This window comes from Gracilinanus agilis, chromosome 6 (assembly GCF_016433145.1).
Source record: "Gracilinanus agilis isolate LMUSP501 chromosome 6, AgileGrace, whole genome shotgun sequence".
NCBI lineage: Eukaryota > Metazoa > Chordata > Mammalia > Didelphimorphia > Didelphidae > Gracilinanus > Gracilinanus agilis.
In genome coordinates, this window is record NC_058135.1 from 216,154,917 (window position 1) to 216,171,651 (window position 16,735).

Consider the following 16,735-nt stretch of genomic DNA (forward strand, 5'->3'; position numbering starts at 1 on the left):
AGTGTCTGAGGCAGAATTCCTCCTCAAGTCTTCCTAACTCCAAGGACACTATAGTCACTGAACTATGACCTTGGGTAAGTAATTTTTCCTTTCTCTATATCAGTTTCCTCATCTGTAAAATACAAGAGTCTACATGTGATGTCATGAGATGATTCTATAATTTTTTGAGTGATCTCTCCCCATCTCTTTGTGCTTTTGCCCAGATCACACTCTCTCCTCATATGTACCTTTTAGTCAGTCAACTAGCATTTATTAAAGGTCTAATATGTTCCAGACAATGTGCTAAACATGAGAATAAAGGGAGGGAAAGAAAAACAAACTAGAGTCCCTGTCCTCAAGGAGCTTACATTATAATGACAGAGATGATTAAAAATCCTTCTCGTGTTTCCAGGGTCATTTCAGGTAACACTTTCTGAGGAAGATGGGAGTATTCTTCTTTTTCTGAAATATTACCAGATCTCTTTTCTTTGTCCCCTTCTCTATCTCCCCTTGTAGTCTTACTCTTACTTAGGTACAAATCTGTCCCATCTTCCACTTCTCCCACCTTCATTTGATGGAATGGCAAGTCTCTTGAGAGCAAAGCCCATGTTGCTTTCATATTAGTAACATCATGCCACGCTTAGAGCCTTCCATTGAGTAGGCATTTAATATGTTTCCTGAATCGTCATTTAATTGATTTTTGTGACTGTGAATAAGGTCTCCAACTTACTTGCTAATATACTCTGCATTCAGTTGCTTTCCACAAGTCTTGCATTTAAAACAGCCCAAATGCCAGTGTTTGTCTAGAGCCACCAGAGACTGGCCATTTTTGATTTCTGCTCCACAGCCTCCGCAATCTGAAAACACAAACAAAAAAAACAAACAACACTTCCTGATGATTATTCTCTATTCATCATCAAGTTCAACAAAGGAGAAAACCTGGATTTCCTTACGTTGCAGAAGCACTGTGAGGGAGCCAATACAAATTACAGTTTACCATTACGAGGACAGTGAATAAGATCTTTGGAAAGAAAGAACATTTTGACACCCTAAAAGAGAGAACTGCTAAATATTTAGAACTGGCAACTAGTTATCAAAAAGCACCAGTGGGAGGTAAGGAGATTAAGTCAAAGGATCAAAGGAGAGTTCAAATATGGTAGGCTCAAAAGGATCCTATTAGGTTTGACAGGAGATGGCCAGGACTTACTAATTTTTTTAGTCATCAAAAAGCACTTTTTTTCATGGCCCAAATTCTATGCTGGTATCACCGCTATGGTACTAGTATGCCTGGAACATACTCGAGCCTCTTCTTCACGTAGTAACAAGCATGGGATGATAGAAAGAGAGCAGCATTTGGAGTCATAAAGCTTTCTACTTACGGAACCTGAGACAAGCCACTTTATCTCCCTTGTAGAAAGAAGAAGTTGGCTTAGATCAATGGTTTTCAAAGTGTGGTCTAAGGGCTCCTTAGGGTTGCCAAGACTCTTTCAGAGGGGGTCAAAAGGTCAAATTATTTTCATTATAATACTGTTAAGATTAAAATGATCTTGAGAGACTGATTTGGGAATAAGAATATAAATTTGTTATAATAGGCTTATTGATTAGGCCAGCATCACAGCCAATAAAATGATACAGGTCTCCATAACTCTCTTGTTCCCAACAATATCCTGAGCTGGATATCAGGCAATTTAATAAACAGATTTTTAGGAACTCATTCAGCCCCTCCCTTGATCATTCCAAGAAATCTTTAATTGGTGATAGCTAATTAAGAGGTGGTCTATCAACCTATCTACCCCTCCCCATCCCCACAGGAGGATAGGTCATGTGTGCTAGAAAAGGACCCTTCCCCCTTCTTCTATTAATGAAATTCTGTTTAAAAAGGAAAATATTCCTTGGGATTCCCAAGGACAAAAAAAATGCAAAAAGCAGCAGGCTAGATGGTATCTCCAACCCAGAACCCAGAAATGGAAGTACATAGTAATTCTCCCTAATATATTGGAACTAATACAGTATGTGAAAAATAAATTCTCATAATACTAAGAGAATTTTTATTTTTCACATGGTAAACATCAATAGCTCTAATCCACATAGCCCTATAATTCACATATTTGGAAGCATCCTCAATAATTTTTAAAAGTATAAGGGGGTTTTGAGACCAAAAACAGAACTTCTAGGTTAGATAATCCCCAAATCCCTTCCAGACTTTATAATGTTATGATCCTATTGACTTCCTTCAGGACCAGCTTAGGTGACACTCCCTCTTCCATTGCACCTTTAATACTACTTGGAACACTGGAGGTGATTATTAACACTTGTTGAATGAGCCTTCCATGTCTTTGTATGTGTGCTGTGCCTTCTCTTTCCCCCTAATCAATCTCTAGTAGCCAGTATTCTTTTGATAAATGGCTAGCTATGTTGGGTTTCAACTTCTTATTGTAACATTTGGATTTTAACCAATGAAAATTATGAGACATTTTCTCCAGGATAACATTGTTTATTAAAGGGGGTATGCAAGTTCATTAACAAAGAATGATCTTTCACTAGTCTCCTTCTGTGCAAAGACCATAAGTGATCCAGAATTCTCTCCTTTAAAGAGAAGTGTGTCCTATTTCTGATTGGCTTGACAATTGGTCCCTTGGACTTCTCCTGGCAGTCTCCATTGGTGGATATTTCAAAAGAGGAGGTAGACTTAGCGATCTCAAATCCTCCCTCATTATTTCGTCAGAGGGGAGGTGGGTCTTTGTCTAAATCATGAAGACTGTATACCCCAAGACATGTGACTTGCCTACCATACTTTCAAATGAGTCAAAGCTCAACACGGCTGATCAGCCCTACTTTTAATCCTTTTAGATCTTTTAAGATCTTAACTAAAGACTACAAGTTACCTTAGCTTAGTAGCAGGCTATTTCAGCCAGACCTTTGGATGATAATGGGGGAAATAATTTTACATAGAAATTCCATAATAAATAACACAATTCAATGTTAATTTTCCTAATTATTAGCTAGTTCAGAGGTAGTATGGTATAGTAATTAGCTAGCCCACAGTGTGAGAGACCCAAGTTTAAGTCCTAAGTCATTAGACATTGAATGTGCAATCCTGGGCAACTCATTTAACCTCTTACTGCCCTCAGGTGACCCTCTAATATCACAGGTTGAAGAGCAATCATCAGTTTGTACTGGTAACAGGAGTTTTCTACGGCAATGAAATCATAGATCTGGGTATTTAAAAAAAACTAGCCATAGAAACCTAGGATGTTTCCAGACCCATTTGAAACTTTTTTTAACCTCAATGGATTTGTTATTACTATTCTATTAGGATAATCTTTGAGAACTCAGGGACACCTTCGACCCTCAAAGAGGTATCTGAAGATGACTTAACAGGTGAAATCCCTTTAGATGATCATCATAAACTAAAGCTCACAACCTGGGAAACCTAAGCATCGTTTGCAAAAGCTAAACATGAAGAGATTCTTAACAGCAATGATGAATAAAAAAGGATAAGATAAAAATATGAGCAGTTGGCATGGAAACACCAACAATGATTTGAATAAGTTATCCAGAACTCATCCCAGTGGTGTGCTTCTTGTGGTGGACAATTGTTGGGAAAAAAAAAACCAAACAGTGGGAGCTGAAAGGAGGGGCAAGACTACCATTTGAAAGAGGGGAAAATAAAGAGCCAGACTTCTGCTGGGTGGCAATGGCTACAAGTTGGAAGGGAGTAGACAAACCATTTCTAGATATCTGCCAAGGGACATGCCATCATTTCCATATGCAGAGATTCACAAGAGACAAAATAAAACAAAACAAAAAAAAAACAAGACGGTCAGTAATAAACTGATGACCTTAAATATCTGTGTGCAAATGCTCAAAATATGGGTAATAGTCAAAATGAACTAGAAATCCTAATGTAAGGAGGCAATTTGGACATCAGCAGTATCACAGACTTTTGATAGGATAAAACTTATGATTGGGATAGGACTCTGCAAAGGTATTTGCAGTCAAATTAAATTTTAAAAAGTCAAATTAAAAGAAACTGGATAGTCTAAAGGAGGATAGAAGTGGTATGTGTGTGTGCAGGCATGTTTTAACTCTTTCCTACTGACTTAGAATTAATACTAAAGATCAAATCCAAGGCAGAAGTGTGGTAAGGGGTAGGCAGTTGGGGTTAAGTGATTTGCCTAGGGACACATAGCTAGGCAGTGTCTGAGGTCACATTTGAACCCAGGTCCTCCTGACTCCAGACCTGGCCCTCTATCTACTGTGCTATCTAACTGCCCCTACTGGGTATCATGCACTAAGAAAATATCCTCAAGGAAAGAAATCCAAGAAAAAGAGAAAGAAAGGTACAAGGTATGTGAGTGAAGATTTTTAACTACTTTGTAGATATAGATTTGTATTTGTTCATTTTAATTTATGCTATATATATTTACATATATATTTATTGTCTTTCAAATTAGAATAAAAGCTCTTTGTGAGTAGGGGCTGTTTCATTCTTTGTTCTGGTATCCGCAGTGCCCAACACATAGCAGGCACTTAATAGTTGATGAATGGTTGTTTGAAGATCCATGGAGACAGAAACAAGTATTTGTATTCATTGAAGTATAGTACAGATTACAGACAGAAAATGGAAAATGATGAAGAGTTTGAGAAACAGAATACAAAGCTTAGCCAGGAGGCATGATAGAGTTTAATCTTTTAGACATATTTCTGGAGTTCTCTCTCCCTGTCCTTGAAAAGGAAATGATTAGTTTGACTTGCCTCAATGATGCTGCTGCTTTTTAAACAGTGGAGGAAGCACTGAGGGCAACCGCTATTCTGAATTTGATTCTAATCGACATAAAGGAACTAGCCAGTCACTGATTTAGAAATTATAGGAAACTTAAGGGAAATAACCACTTCACCTTTGAGTTTTTGTGCTAGAGGAAAGGAAACCAGGGTATTATCTGGCATGCACTGTCCATCTGGGGAAAATACATTTCTCCAGCCCTGAGAGAAAATGCAGGCAGAATTTTGTAGACTATGTACAAGAAGAAGCCAGTCTAGGAGGGATATAAAGTTTTTAAGAATTAAATAATGACTCAATGGGAAGCAATCCTAATAAAAAGGGAAAAGGGGAGTTGTCTAAAGAGACTGATGTAGATACATAGGGAAATAGACCAACTAAGACCTTTACAATGTATATAGATAGAAGATGCATGCAAGGGTAAGATGAATACAAACCTTGGCAAAATCCTATAAGCACAGGGTAAGTAGTCCAAAGGCTAATAATGGGAAGAAGAAGCTGGCTAAGAAAATAAAGGGCTACAAAAGGTTTAGTAGTTTATTTTTAAAGACAAAGATTCAAGTAGATGGGATTATGATAACAAATGACAGAAAGAAGACAAAACTACTCAATCTTTATTTTGTTCTTATATTCTTTGCTAACAATAATCATCTTTGGATAGGAAAAAGCACAACTAATGACTAATAGGAAACTGAAACCCAAGAGAAATAGTAAGGAAGGAAGAGAGCTCCTAGCTACCTTTGGCCCATGAGGCCAAGACATACTAGATCCCATGGAACAGAAGAAACTGGCAGGTCAATGACCACTGAATGACTGTAGAAAAAGGGAAAGGTGTCCTAGAGTTTGTGGAAAGTATATGTCATTAGAGCCTACAAATTATATAGCAATGAGCTTGATGCCAACTACCAGATCTGTTACTTATCTACTTCTATATCTGTCTGCTATAGAACACATAATCTTAGAGTGAGAAGGGAGCTAAGAGATCCTCTAATATAATCAATGGAATAATCCCCATCTAGCCTCTTCTAAAACAGTAGGCAGAGAGATCACTATCCTTATAATGTTACAGTCCATCTCTAATGGTTAGGACATCCTCCTAGAAAAATGCACATAATCCATTAGTAAGCTGTAAAAACTTTGAGGTCAATAGCTGTGCCATTTTTCATCTTTGACATTCCATTTCTAGTAGGAGTACACTCAAAGGTTGAACTGAATTAGATTCAGTAGGATCACTGATTTAGTGCTGAAAAGTACCTTAAAGGTGAGTTGGTCCTAACCCTCCACTTTATGGATTTGGAAACTGAGGCACAGAGAGATTAAATTATTTGCCCAGGGTAAAATGCTATTTAAGTGAAAGTATTGGACTTTGAAACCAGGTCTTCCTAACTATAAGTCTAGCACTGTAACCATTATAGCACACTGCCTCAAAGTTAAAAACAAATTCTGTCTTGAGTCATTCCTCCCCCAAAATATTTGTTTGTCATTGGAAGACTGTGACTGCAGTTTCTTGTGCATGTCCCAGTCAGATCTTTAGATTTTCCAGAATTAGAATCCAAGGTTGTTAATTTGAATTTTTTTGGCTTTCATTAATTAAAGTAATTAACAAGGAGCTACCATGTGCCCTTGCTATTTTTGCTGCTTAAAGATAACCAGGTTAACATAGATGGGTTTGATGAATAAAAAAGGGGAGGTTCCCTGAACATTCAGTTCTATCAGTGAAAAGGAATTTATCATAGTTGGGGAAGACCAGCTTCTAAAGGGATGACAGTGTTCCCCAAGGAAAGAATTAACAGAGATGAAAAACAGCAGTGAGAAGACAGATGCAGAATTGGCACATCCCGCCAGGCCAGATTTTCCTTGTATTCACGTACAACTCCCACGACTGCTGCTTTTTTTTTTTTTTTTCCCTCATCTGGGTTCATTCTTTACTTACAAAAGTGGCCATTATTTTATTCTCTTCCAATTATATTCCCTGATTCCTTTCAATTTAGGGTCCATAAATAAGTTGCATAGATCTCCTTTTGGGGAAAATATGGCCTCTGGATGAGCAGAGAATCTTGAAATGGAATGAAACATCAGCAATCATTTATTCCAACCTATGCCTGAATAATGAGGAGGAAAATAGTAAAAATCACATTTCTATGGTGCTTTCTTATTAATAAAGTACTTTTCTCAAATCAGCCTTATGAATTATTTCTCCCATATTCCTTATGAGGACACTAAGGCTCAGGGAGATTAGATTCTTTTTCCAGGGGAACTGGGATTTGAATCCAAGTCTCAAGATTCTAAATCCAGAACTCTTACTATTTCATGGTGCTTCCATTTCAGAAGTATACTCTCCAAACTTTCCTGGGCAGTGGGGGTGGGTAGGGGGTGCCTAATGACAAAGGACTTATTATTTAACCCCAGAAGCCCATCCAGCTCGAATTGGTAAGAAGTTTGTCCTTATGTCAAGACAAAATCTGCCTCTCTGCAACTTCCACCCACAACTCCTACTTTTGCCTTCTGGAGTCAAACAAAACAAGTCCACACTTTTTCTTTTCTTTTTTTTTCCCCTCCTCATAATGTTTCCATCTGGAGAGTCTAAGCCTACAGTCATAGGCAGAAGATATATAGACTCAGAAAGAAGAACCAAACTGATTTCCAATGCTTTGGGCAAAATATGGAGATTTCAAATATTGTTATTGTTTTAAATATGGTTAAAAATGAATTGGGATGAGGGCAGCTAGGTAGCTTAGTGAATTGAGTCAGGCCTAGAGAGAAGTCTTGGATTCAAATCTGGCCTGAGACACTTTCTAGTTGTGTGATTCTGGGCAAGTCACTTCACCCCAATTTCCTAGTCCTTAACATTCTTCTGCCTTTTGGAATCAATCCACACTATTGATTTAAAGAAGGAAAGCAAGGATTTAAAAAATAAATTAAATTAAATAAAAAGTAGGCCAGGAGGAATAATGAAGCTACATATATCTTAATCCATATGATGTGATTATATGCCCTTACATCATGCTAAGCACCTGGAGGATACAAATAGATCCTAGATCCCACTCTGCCAATCTAGTAAGCTAGTTCAGAAGAGGAGTCGGTTTCACATAAAAGGAGACAGCAGTAACAGACAGTATCCTCTATTAGTATCAACTGAGGAGGAAATCCAATAAAGGACCCATGGCAGCTCTGTAATTTAGGGTCTCAGAGAGTTTTCTGGGACATGGAGAGGTTAAATGGCTTAGCCAGAGTCAACCAGTCAGTACCTGAGAAAGGAAGATTTGAACCCATTAAACTAGCATTAAAGAAGACACATTACTCTATTATGCCTCTGTAAAGGGAAGAGATCTGTCCTACACATATGACTTGCAGCTAAAGACCTCTTTTTTGTGTTGTCTCCTCAAACAGAACGACAGCTCCTAGAGAGCATGAACTCTCTTGCCTTTCATTTGTTTGCCCAGTGGTTAGCGAAGTGCTTTTAACAAAGCTTATAAGATTGCAATGAGGCCCTTCCTTCCTTTTAAAAGAATAAAATACGTGATTACAAAAGAAACCAGTTATGCTGAAAAACAGTTATTGAAAACAAATTAATAACCTGAGTGTGGGTGGATATTGAGGACATAGGAACTTCTGTGGGACTGTTAAAGGATGGGTGCCCAAGAGCGGAAAGGCTGATGGTTCCTAAGTAGTTTGGCAGTAAGTGGAAGCTGCCCATTGTGCTGATGGAATATAGTGGAAGTAAAGTGTTTAGTGAAGCAATGGGTGAGGACCAGGATGAGAAGTGGTCTCTTATCTGTAAAGAGGACTAGATAAGATGGCATCTAGTGTCCCTTCAATCGAAGATCCTATGTCTATCAGTCTGGGATATAATGTTCCCTTCCAGAAAATGAGAAATAGATTTATGGTTCTATGGGCTGGGACCACTATTTCTCTTTCACCAGCCAGCCATTGGGTTTGGATGTCTGACTTCCCCTGCTGCTTTCTCAGTGTTACCAAGTTGTGGTGCCTGGTGGCAATGGCAAGAGGGCTTCTTTTAGAAGAAAACTGTAGTTATAAGGGAACAATAGGCCCATGAGACCACAGTGTTTCTATTATGAATATATATTTTTAAATCTAACTGGCCGGAAGAAACAATGACATCTCCTCATTTACACAATATTGTGTGGACAAGCTCCAAATTAAGCCACGGACTAAAGGCTTTCAAGAGCCTGGGAAAGGTCAAAGAGGGGAGAGTTGAGATGAGTTTTATTTTGTTTTTTAAGATAAAAACAGACAGCGACTTTATTGCTTTTGTGCAACGGACGGGAACATTGCTCTCAAGTCAGAGGCCCAAAGAAACAAATGCATTCCCCAATTTATAGGGAACCAACACAATTCCCTCCACCTGTGCAAAAGAGCACCCTTTAAAGGTCTATGGGAAAGACTGGGAGGGGGAAAGGTAAAGGGAGAGCAAAGCTGTATCCAATTAAGCTAATGATTTAAACTTAACCTCTACAGCAGTGGTTCCCAAACTTTTTTGGCCTACCTTTCCAGAAAAAAATATTACTTAGCGCCCCCTGTCACATACTATCACCGCCCCCTTACAATTATTCACCGACCCCAAATGCACCTGTGGCCATCACCGCCCTACTGGATCGCTGCAGCACCCACCAGGGGACGGTGGTGCCCACTTTGGGAATCACTGCTCTACAGGGATATTGATCTTGAAATACATTGAGAACAATACATTGATTTTAATTACAAAGTTGCATTATTCTCATTTGCCTCAGTTACCCTTATATGTAGCAACAATAACATTAATAACATTTAAACATAACTAGACACACTTCATCTAAGTAGAGTGGGGAGAGTGTTAATTGAGTTCTACAGATCTGCTGTGATAATCAGCAAAGAGCTTCCTGGCTGGCTCTTGTAGCAGGCAGCTCCCTCTGCAACCACCTAACTGTTCCAAATCACAAAAGACCATCCAGCCTGCATCAGGTGACTCAGCTTCTCCTGCAGGGAAACTAGGGGTGGGTAATGAAATAATGTGTGCAGTTCTCGAGTCTTGTTTTATTCCTTTATAGCATCAAAACAGGAACTTAAGAGGGAGACCTCTAATGCTCTACCCACTCGAACTTTTCATTCCTTTTACCCTAAATTTGGGTTTCACACATCAATTCATTCTCTGATCATCACCTGGAAGAGAGCATTCGAACAATAAAGAAACATTTCTTAAGCAAGCACCAGGCACTGCAAAGAAGCAGGAAAATAAAGGCAAAAGAAAAAGAAAGGAAGAAACAACCCCCAGCTTTCAAGGAGTCTATATTCTTCCAGGAGAAGCGACATGTATATAAATTTATACAGAATGAATGCAAAATCAATCCATAGAAGTTTGGGGAGGATGGGAGCCAACAATTGAGAGATCAGGAAAGCTTCCTACAGAAAGGCTGGGCTTTGAGCTTAGCCTTGAAGAAAGTGAGTATTATATGAGCCAAAGGTAAGGAGGAAAAGTATTCCAGAGATGAGAGAAGGTCAACACCGAGGCACAAAGGAGGGAGACGGAATCGCTCTGTGAGAAGTAAGCAGGAACAAGACCAACGAGATCAGTAAAAGCCATTCTCTACCACATCCAGCAAATGGACAATGGTGACAAAGGAGAGGTATGATCGATGTTGAAGGCTTTGTAGAAAGTAGGGCAGTGAATTGTTAGGAGAACTGGGAGTTGGTACAACCCATCTGAAAAGCAATTTGGAATTATGCAACTCTAACATTCCCTTGGTCAGTGTCCTGAAATGCCCTGGGCTTTATGCAGAGAGATGTGTCTGAGAGAATGCAGAGCACAAATGGAGGGCTAGATGTCAAGGGACCCAAGGAGGCTGGCTTCCTATACATGCCTGTGGCTCATGGCTCCAGGCTCCAGCTTGCTCAGCATTCTTTTGGCTAGTCAGTAGTCATGTCTCCCTTTGATTACACACAGCAAAGGACTGTCTTTCAGGGCACTGTCCAAGGAAGCATTACATAATCAGAGCCATTAAAATGGCCATACCCATTGATCCAGAGGTTCCATTGCTACACATATCACTCTACATACCCCCCTGCAAGAAGGATATGGACAAAAATGACTCTCTTTATATTTGTGTGTGTGAGAGAGAGAGACAGAGAGAAAGAAAGAGATGGGGAGACAGAGACAGCAAGAGAGAGACAGAAACAGAGGAACAGACACAAGAGAGAGACAGAATGGGACGGGGGGAGAGAGAGAGAGATAAAGCATATACTCATTAATCAGGGATGGCTAAACAAATTGCCATAAATGAATGTAAAAGAATATTATTATGACATAAGAAATGAGCATGTATACATGGAAACCTGAAAAGATTTCTAGGAACTTAAAAAAGTAAAGCAAGCAAGGCCAGGCAATATAAATGGAAAGTGCGACAACTACAAAACAACTGAAACTGAATGTTACCAAAGTATAAAGAATAATTTTGGTCTGAAGAAGAGATATGAGAAGACATCTTGCCTTTTCTTTTGCAGAGGTAAGGAATTCAATTTGATTGGCTTTAATGACTTTTCTATTTTTTTTTCTTTTAAAAATTATTTGCTAAAAGGGATGGATTGCTGGGAGGGGTTCAAAGGGGAATCCATGTGACATTAAAAATAAAAGATACTGGTAAAAATGTATTTTTAAAAGAAATCAGGGCAGCTAGGTGGCTCAGTAGATAGAAAGCCAGGCCTAGAGACCAGAGGTCCTGGGTTCAAATCTTCCACTAATACTTAGCTTAATATGAATTCTAAGACAGAAGGTAAAGGTTAAAAAAAAAAAAAGAAATTAGAGTCAGGTCAAGTTCTACTGACTCAAGTAATAAAGAAATCTTGGTTTTAAGCTGCTCAAATACCCTCTTCTTTGCTGTTTTTTTTTTCTTGTCAATATATTATAATCTTCTAGTAAATCCCTATACTCATCACAGAGAACAAGTGAACCTGAGCTCTTGAAAACTAAGCCAGGTAAATACAATCTCTGGCTAGATCTAACATGCCAGAATGACCTATAGAATAAGTCTCATAATAGGTTCTGCCTGTCTTTTACAGACCACCACCCTTGTTTGGTTCAGAGAGTCTCCATACCTGATTGGCCACAAGTTGTAAAGGATTTATGATCTGCTTCTGAAGGACGGGGTGAGTGAAAGGCGGGGCACTCACACTGATAGACTACGAAGTTCCTTGAAGGTATGAAGAAGTCTCTTTCAACACTTCAATACAAGGACCTCATTATTTTTTCATTTTGGGGGACTGACTCCCCACCTTTATAGAGCATTTCATGAGCTGTCATGGCCGACATAAGCCATAATAAGAGCTCATTTTTATACAGTACACTGCTACACGGTTTTTAAAGGTTTGCAAAGCACTTTATGAATATTATCTCATTTTATCTTCACAATAACACTGGGAGGTAGGTGCTATTACCATTGTCATTCTATCAAAGAGGAAACTGAGGCAAAAAGAAGTTAAGCGACTTGCCCCCATTAATACAGTAACTGTGAGAGGTGATAGTTGAACTCAAGTCTTCATGACTCCAAGTTTAGAGTTCTATTCACAGTGCCACCTGGCTGCCATGTTCTGAGGGGGAAGGGGAATAGGTAGCCTTTTGGTGATAATTAATATAATCAGCTAAACTGTAATTAGCTAGACTTGTCCTCAATAACAGAGGCACAATCAACTTTTTAACAAGGTTCCACTTGAAGCCTCCTCAGTCAAGGAAGACTTACCAATTGATGAGCACTTATTAAGTGTCTGCTATGTACCAGGCACTGTGCTAAGCCCTAAGGCAGTGATGGCAAAACTTTTAGAGAGTGAGTGCCCAAACTGCAACCCTCATACTGCATGTGAGACCCTGCCTTACCCCAGACAGGGGAGGGAGGAAGCACTCCCTTGGGCTGCTGGGTAGAGGGGTGGGGGATGTGAAAAATGTCCTCAGGCATAGTGGAGAAGGAGAGGAGAGCAGCCCTCTCTGGCATGTGAGCCATAGATTTGCCAATACAGCCCAAAAGTTCTTGAGGAACTCACAGGGTAATGGTAGCAGGGAGATAGCATGCAAATATCTAGGTTTAAACAAATTATATACAGAATAAATTGGAGATGATCTCAAAGGGAAGGAACTTAGATTAAGGAAAACTGGGAAAAACTTCTTGTAGAAGGTGGTACTTTAGCTAAGATTTGAAGGAATTGGAGCAAGCCAGGAGATGGAGATGAGGAGAGTGAGAGTTCTTAGCATGGGGGATAGCAAGTGAAAAGTGACCTGTTTGGGGAGATGAAGTGATCTATGGGGCAAAAGGCAAAGAGGCCACTGTCACTGTATTAGAAGCCAAATAGAGGATCTTCCATTTGATCCTGGAGGCAATGAGGAATCCTTGAAGTTTATTAAATAGACAGGTAAAGGTGTTAAGTCTGTACTTTATTTTTAAAATTTATTTATTTTACAAAACCCTTACATTCTGTATTGGAATCAATACTAAGTATTGGCTCCAAGGCAGAAAAACAGCAAGGGCTAGGTAATAAGGGTTAAGTGACTTGCCCAGGATCACAAAGCAAGGAAGTATTCTGACGTCAAATTTGAACCCAAGACCTCTCATCTCCAAGCCTGGTTTTCTATCCCTTGAGGCACCTAGCTGCTCCAAACCTGTACTTTAAGAAAATACATTTGACAGTTGAGTGGAAGGGGGGCTGAGCTGGTTCCCTCTTTTTTCTCTGCCTTTGAGAATCCAGGACCAACTCCGTACTCTGAGAAAGTCTTGGAAAGCAACGTCAGTAGAAGTAGTAACTCAGGAGTTGCCTTAAAACCCTGCAGAGTAAATGATTTGGCATGCTCTTCTTTCCATGTGCATACTTACTCCGGAGTCCTTGAAGCAGGTAAGAGCTCCCGCTGGTAGTTGGGGGTAGGGAACACTTTTGGCAGATACACTCCTTTCCATTAAAGGTCACCCGGTCACCAGGAGGAAAAGGCAATCTGTAGCAAAGAAACCCAATCAGCCCTGATTAATGACCAAGCTGGCACTTCCCAGTTGAATTGAACTTTCTTGGGAATTTTATCCCTTAGGTGTGTTTCCCTTACAGTTTACAAAGGGCTCGCATGTCCTCTGTCTCATTTGGAAAAATAGCTTATTTATACAACTAACATCTTATAGCCTGAGATTTTTTAAAAGATATTTTATTTTACCAATTAATTATATGTAATAGCAATTTTCTATATAAGTTTTCTGAAGTTATAAGATCCAAATTTCTCCCTCCCCCTTCCTGGAGATGGTAAGCAATTTGAACTGGGTTTTACATAGCATGGGATTCTTAACCCAAGGTTCATGAAATTGATTTTTATAAAAATCCTCATCTTCCATCTTGGAATAAATATCATATATTGATTTCAAGGCAAAAGAGCTGTTAGGGCTAGGCAATGGGGAGTAAGTGACTTGCTCAAGGTCACACAGTTAGGAAGTATCTGAGGTCAAATTTGAATCCAGGACCTCCCATCTCCAGGTCTGGCTCTCTGTTCACTGATCTACTCAGTTACCCCCCCCCACACACACACACACACAAAACTGCTTTTTAAAAAATATGTTGATAGTTTTATCTCAGTAAAATTGGTTTCCTTTGTACTCTTGTGAAATTTTATTTTATGTATTTAAAAATATTATTCCGAAAAGACATTCAGAGGTTTCACTTAACTGAAAAAAAGAAGTAAGAAAATTAGTTTGTCCAGATTATAGAATGTGTAAAGATGTGTACTTCATAATAGGGCAAGGATGCTAGGCAGGGGTCAACAGGTCAACCCATTGGAGATTTGAGAGCAAAGGAATGGCAGACATCACTAAGTCTATATAACAGAAATACTATTCTAGTAGTTGCCTGGAAAATGGATACTCTTGGATAGGAAATAGTAAGAAGAGAACAAGTGATGGATGAGAGAGATGTTGCTAGAGAAGGAAATCTCTTTAAGTGAGAGGGAAAACGTAGCGAATGGTAGCATCAGAAAGATAATAATAAAACCAGATGGAAGAGCAGATTCATGGAGGAATGTTAATGAACTCGGTTTCAGACATGGTAAGTTGGGTAGAGAAAGTTCAAGGTTGACTATTTTGTAAATTTTGTGAGTTATCTATGTAGAGGTGATAACTGAAGCTCCAAACGAAAATCAGATTGTCACTGGAGACAGTGATAGGAGAGAACAGAATGGACCAATGAAAGACCCTTGGGAAAAACCTACAGAAAGAGTGAAGGAAGATGATGACCCAGAAGAAAGGGCTGAAAAAGTGAATGGAGAAGTCTTAGGTGACAAGAATAGCTTCAGAGAACCACAAGAGAAGAGGATATCCAACAGGGGAATTGTCAACGGTAACAAAAGCTGTGGAAGTTTGAAAAAAGGACATTGGGTATGATCATTACATTGTCACTGGGAACTTCTGATAACACTTTCAATAAGTGCTGGAGAAATACAACATGATTTTATGAGATTAAGAAGTACAGGAGAGGGGACAGAGTCCAGGCTTTGGAATCAAAGAACCTGTATTCAAAACCTCAGCTACTCTCTTAACCTCTTGGAGCTATTGTGTTCCCCTCTGCAAAACAAGGGGATTAAAACTAGCTAATCTCTAAAATCACTTCAGTTCTAAATTTTTCCATAATCAGGCCCGTCTCAAAAATATTTTAGTCATCATTACTATATATCTAAGGGAGTGGAGCACAGGTAAGCAGCACAATGACTAGAGTACCAAGCTTGGAGTCGGGAAGATTCACCTCCTGAGTTTAAATCTGACCTCAGACACTTACTGGATGGGTGACTGAGCAAACCACCTATTTCCCTCAGTTTCCTCATCAGTAAAATGAAATGGAAAAGGACATGACGAACTATTGCAGTATTTTTTCCAAGGAAATCTCAAAATGGGATCAGGAAGAATTGGACATAAGTGAAATAATTGAACAACAATAACAAAATATTTAAATGAAAGGCAATAGTCTAGGCCAGACTCTAGGGGAGTAAACTTTGAGAGTTAAAGTCATCTTTGAGAGAGCCTTATGTGAGACACAAATTAAGATAACCTCTTTCTGGAGACTCAGAGAGTTAGCTGTCATCCTTGACAGAGTCTGAAGAGACATTCTGAAACATCTGAATTTGACTACTGCTTTGTGGAGAAGACAAATTGAGGAAAATTCCTGAGAGACTGAAAGTGTCAGCAAGAGAACAGAGTTATTGGACTGTGAATCCCTGTGTTTTGGAAGAGTCAGCAATTGTAGCTGACAGTTAGAGGTAACTCTGACTGTGACCTTTCTCCCAGCTAATCTGTTGTAAAATATTCATTTCAGTCTTTGCATTATTTGTTATTGTTAACAAATTACATAGATGGTAACTATGATGGTCTAAGCCTTTCAGATCATACTTTGAGACAAAGAGAGAAGATAAAGTTTATGAAAAAATAGGTTTCACTAGTTTTCATATACCAGGGTTGGGGCATGGAATTAATTAATTGGTAAGATAGTTTCGATACTCGTATTAATTTATGAGGTCATCTCATAATGCATTCCTGCCTTCAAACCTGATGTAAAAGAATTAATGAAGTAACAACTCAATAACAGGCTTAGGCTGGGGTGTGAGGCATGTTTCTGGGAGCACCTGGAGATATTGCTTTCACCTGGAAACACACACCCATAGCCTCCTCCCTCATGGGATTACTACTTGTAGGATGAAGCACAAAACTTGTCTATAATTATTATCCTGTAATGGGTAATAAGGAAGTGAGAGGATCAAATGTAGACACATTTTCTCAACAGGTTTAGCAGTGGAGGGGAGGGTGGAGAGATTATAGAATTATTGCTAAAGAAGAAGGCAGAGTCAAATGAAAATTACTACTTTTTTAAAGGGGAGACCTGTGCATATTTGCAGTAGATAGAAAGTGGACAGAATTCAGAGACAGATTCAAAATGTGAAAGAGGGAGAAAGAGAGAGAGAGCGAGAGAAAGAGA

The 16,735-nt window shown here is 39.1% G+C and overlaps 1 protein-coding gene across 1 annotated transcript in view; it reads right to left on the reverse strand.

Moving 5' to 3' along the window:
• Window positions 1-16,735, reverse strand: part of ABLIM2 (actin binding LIM protein family member 2) — a 242,968-nt gene that overhangs the window by 158,155 nt on the left and 68,078 nt on the right. Inside the window, exons 4-5 of the mRNA XM_044681548.1 lie at window positions 13,615-13,730; window positions 710-836 (exon numbers count right to left, since the gene is read on the reverse strand). Of these exons, the coding sequence (XP_044537483.1) occupies window positions 710-836; window positions 13,615-13,730 (243 nt within the window). The remainder of the gene's footprint in view (window positions 1-709; window positions 837-13,614; window positions 13,731-16,735) is intronic.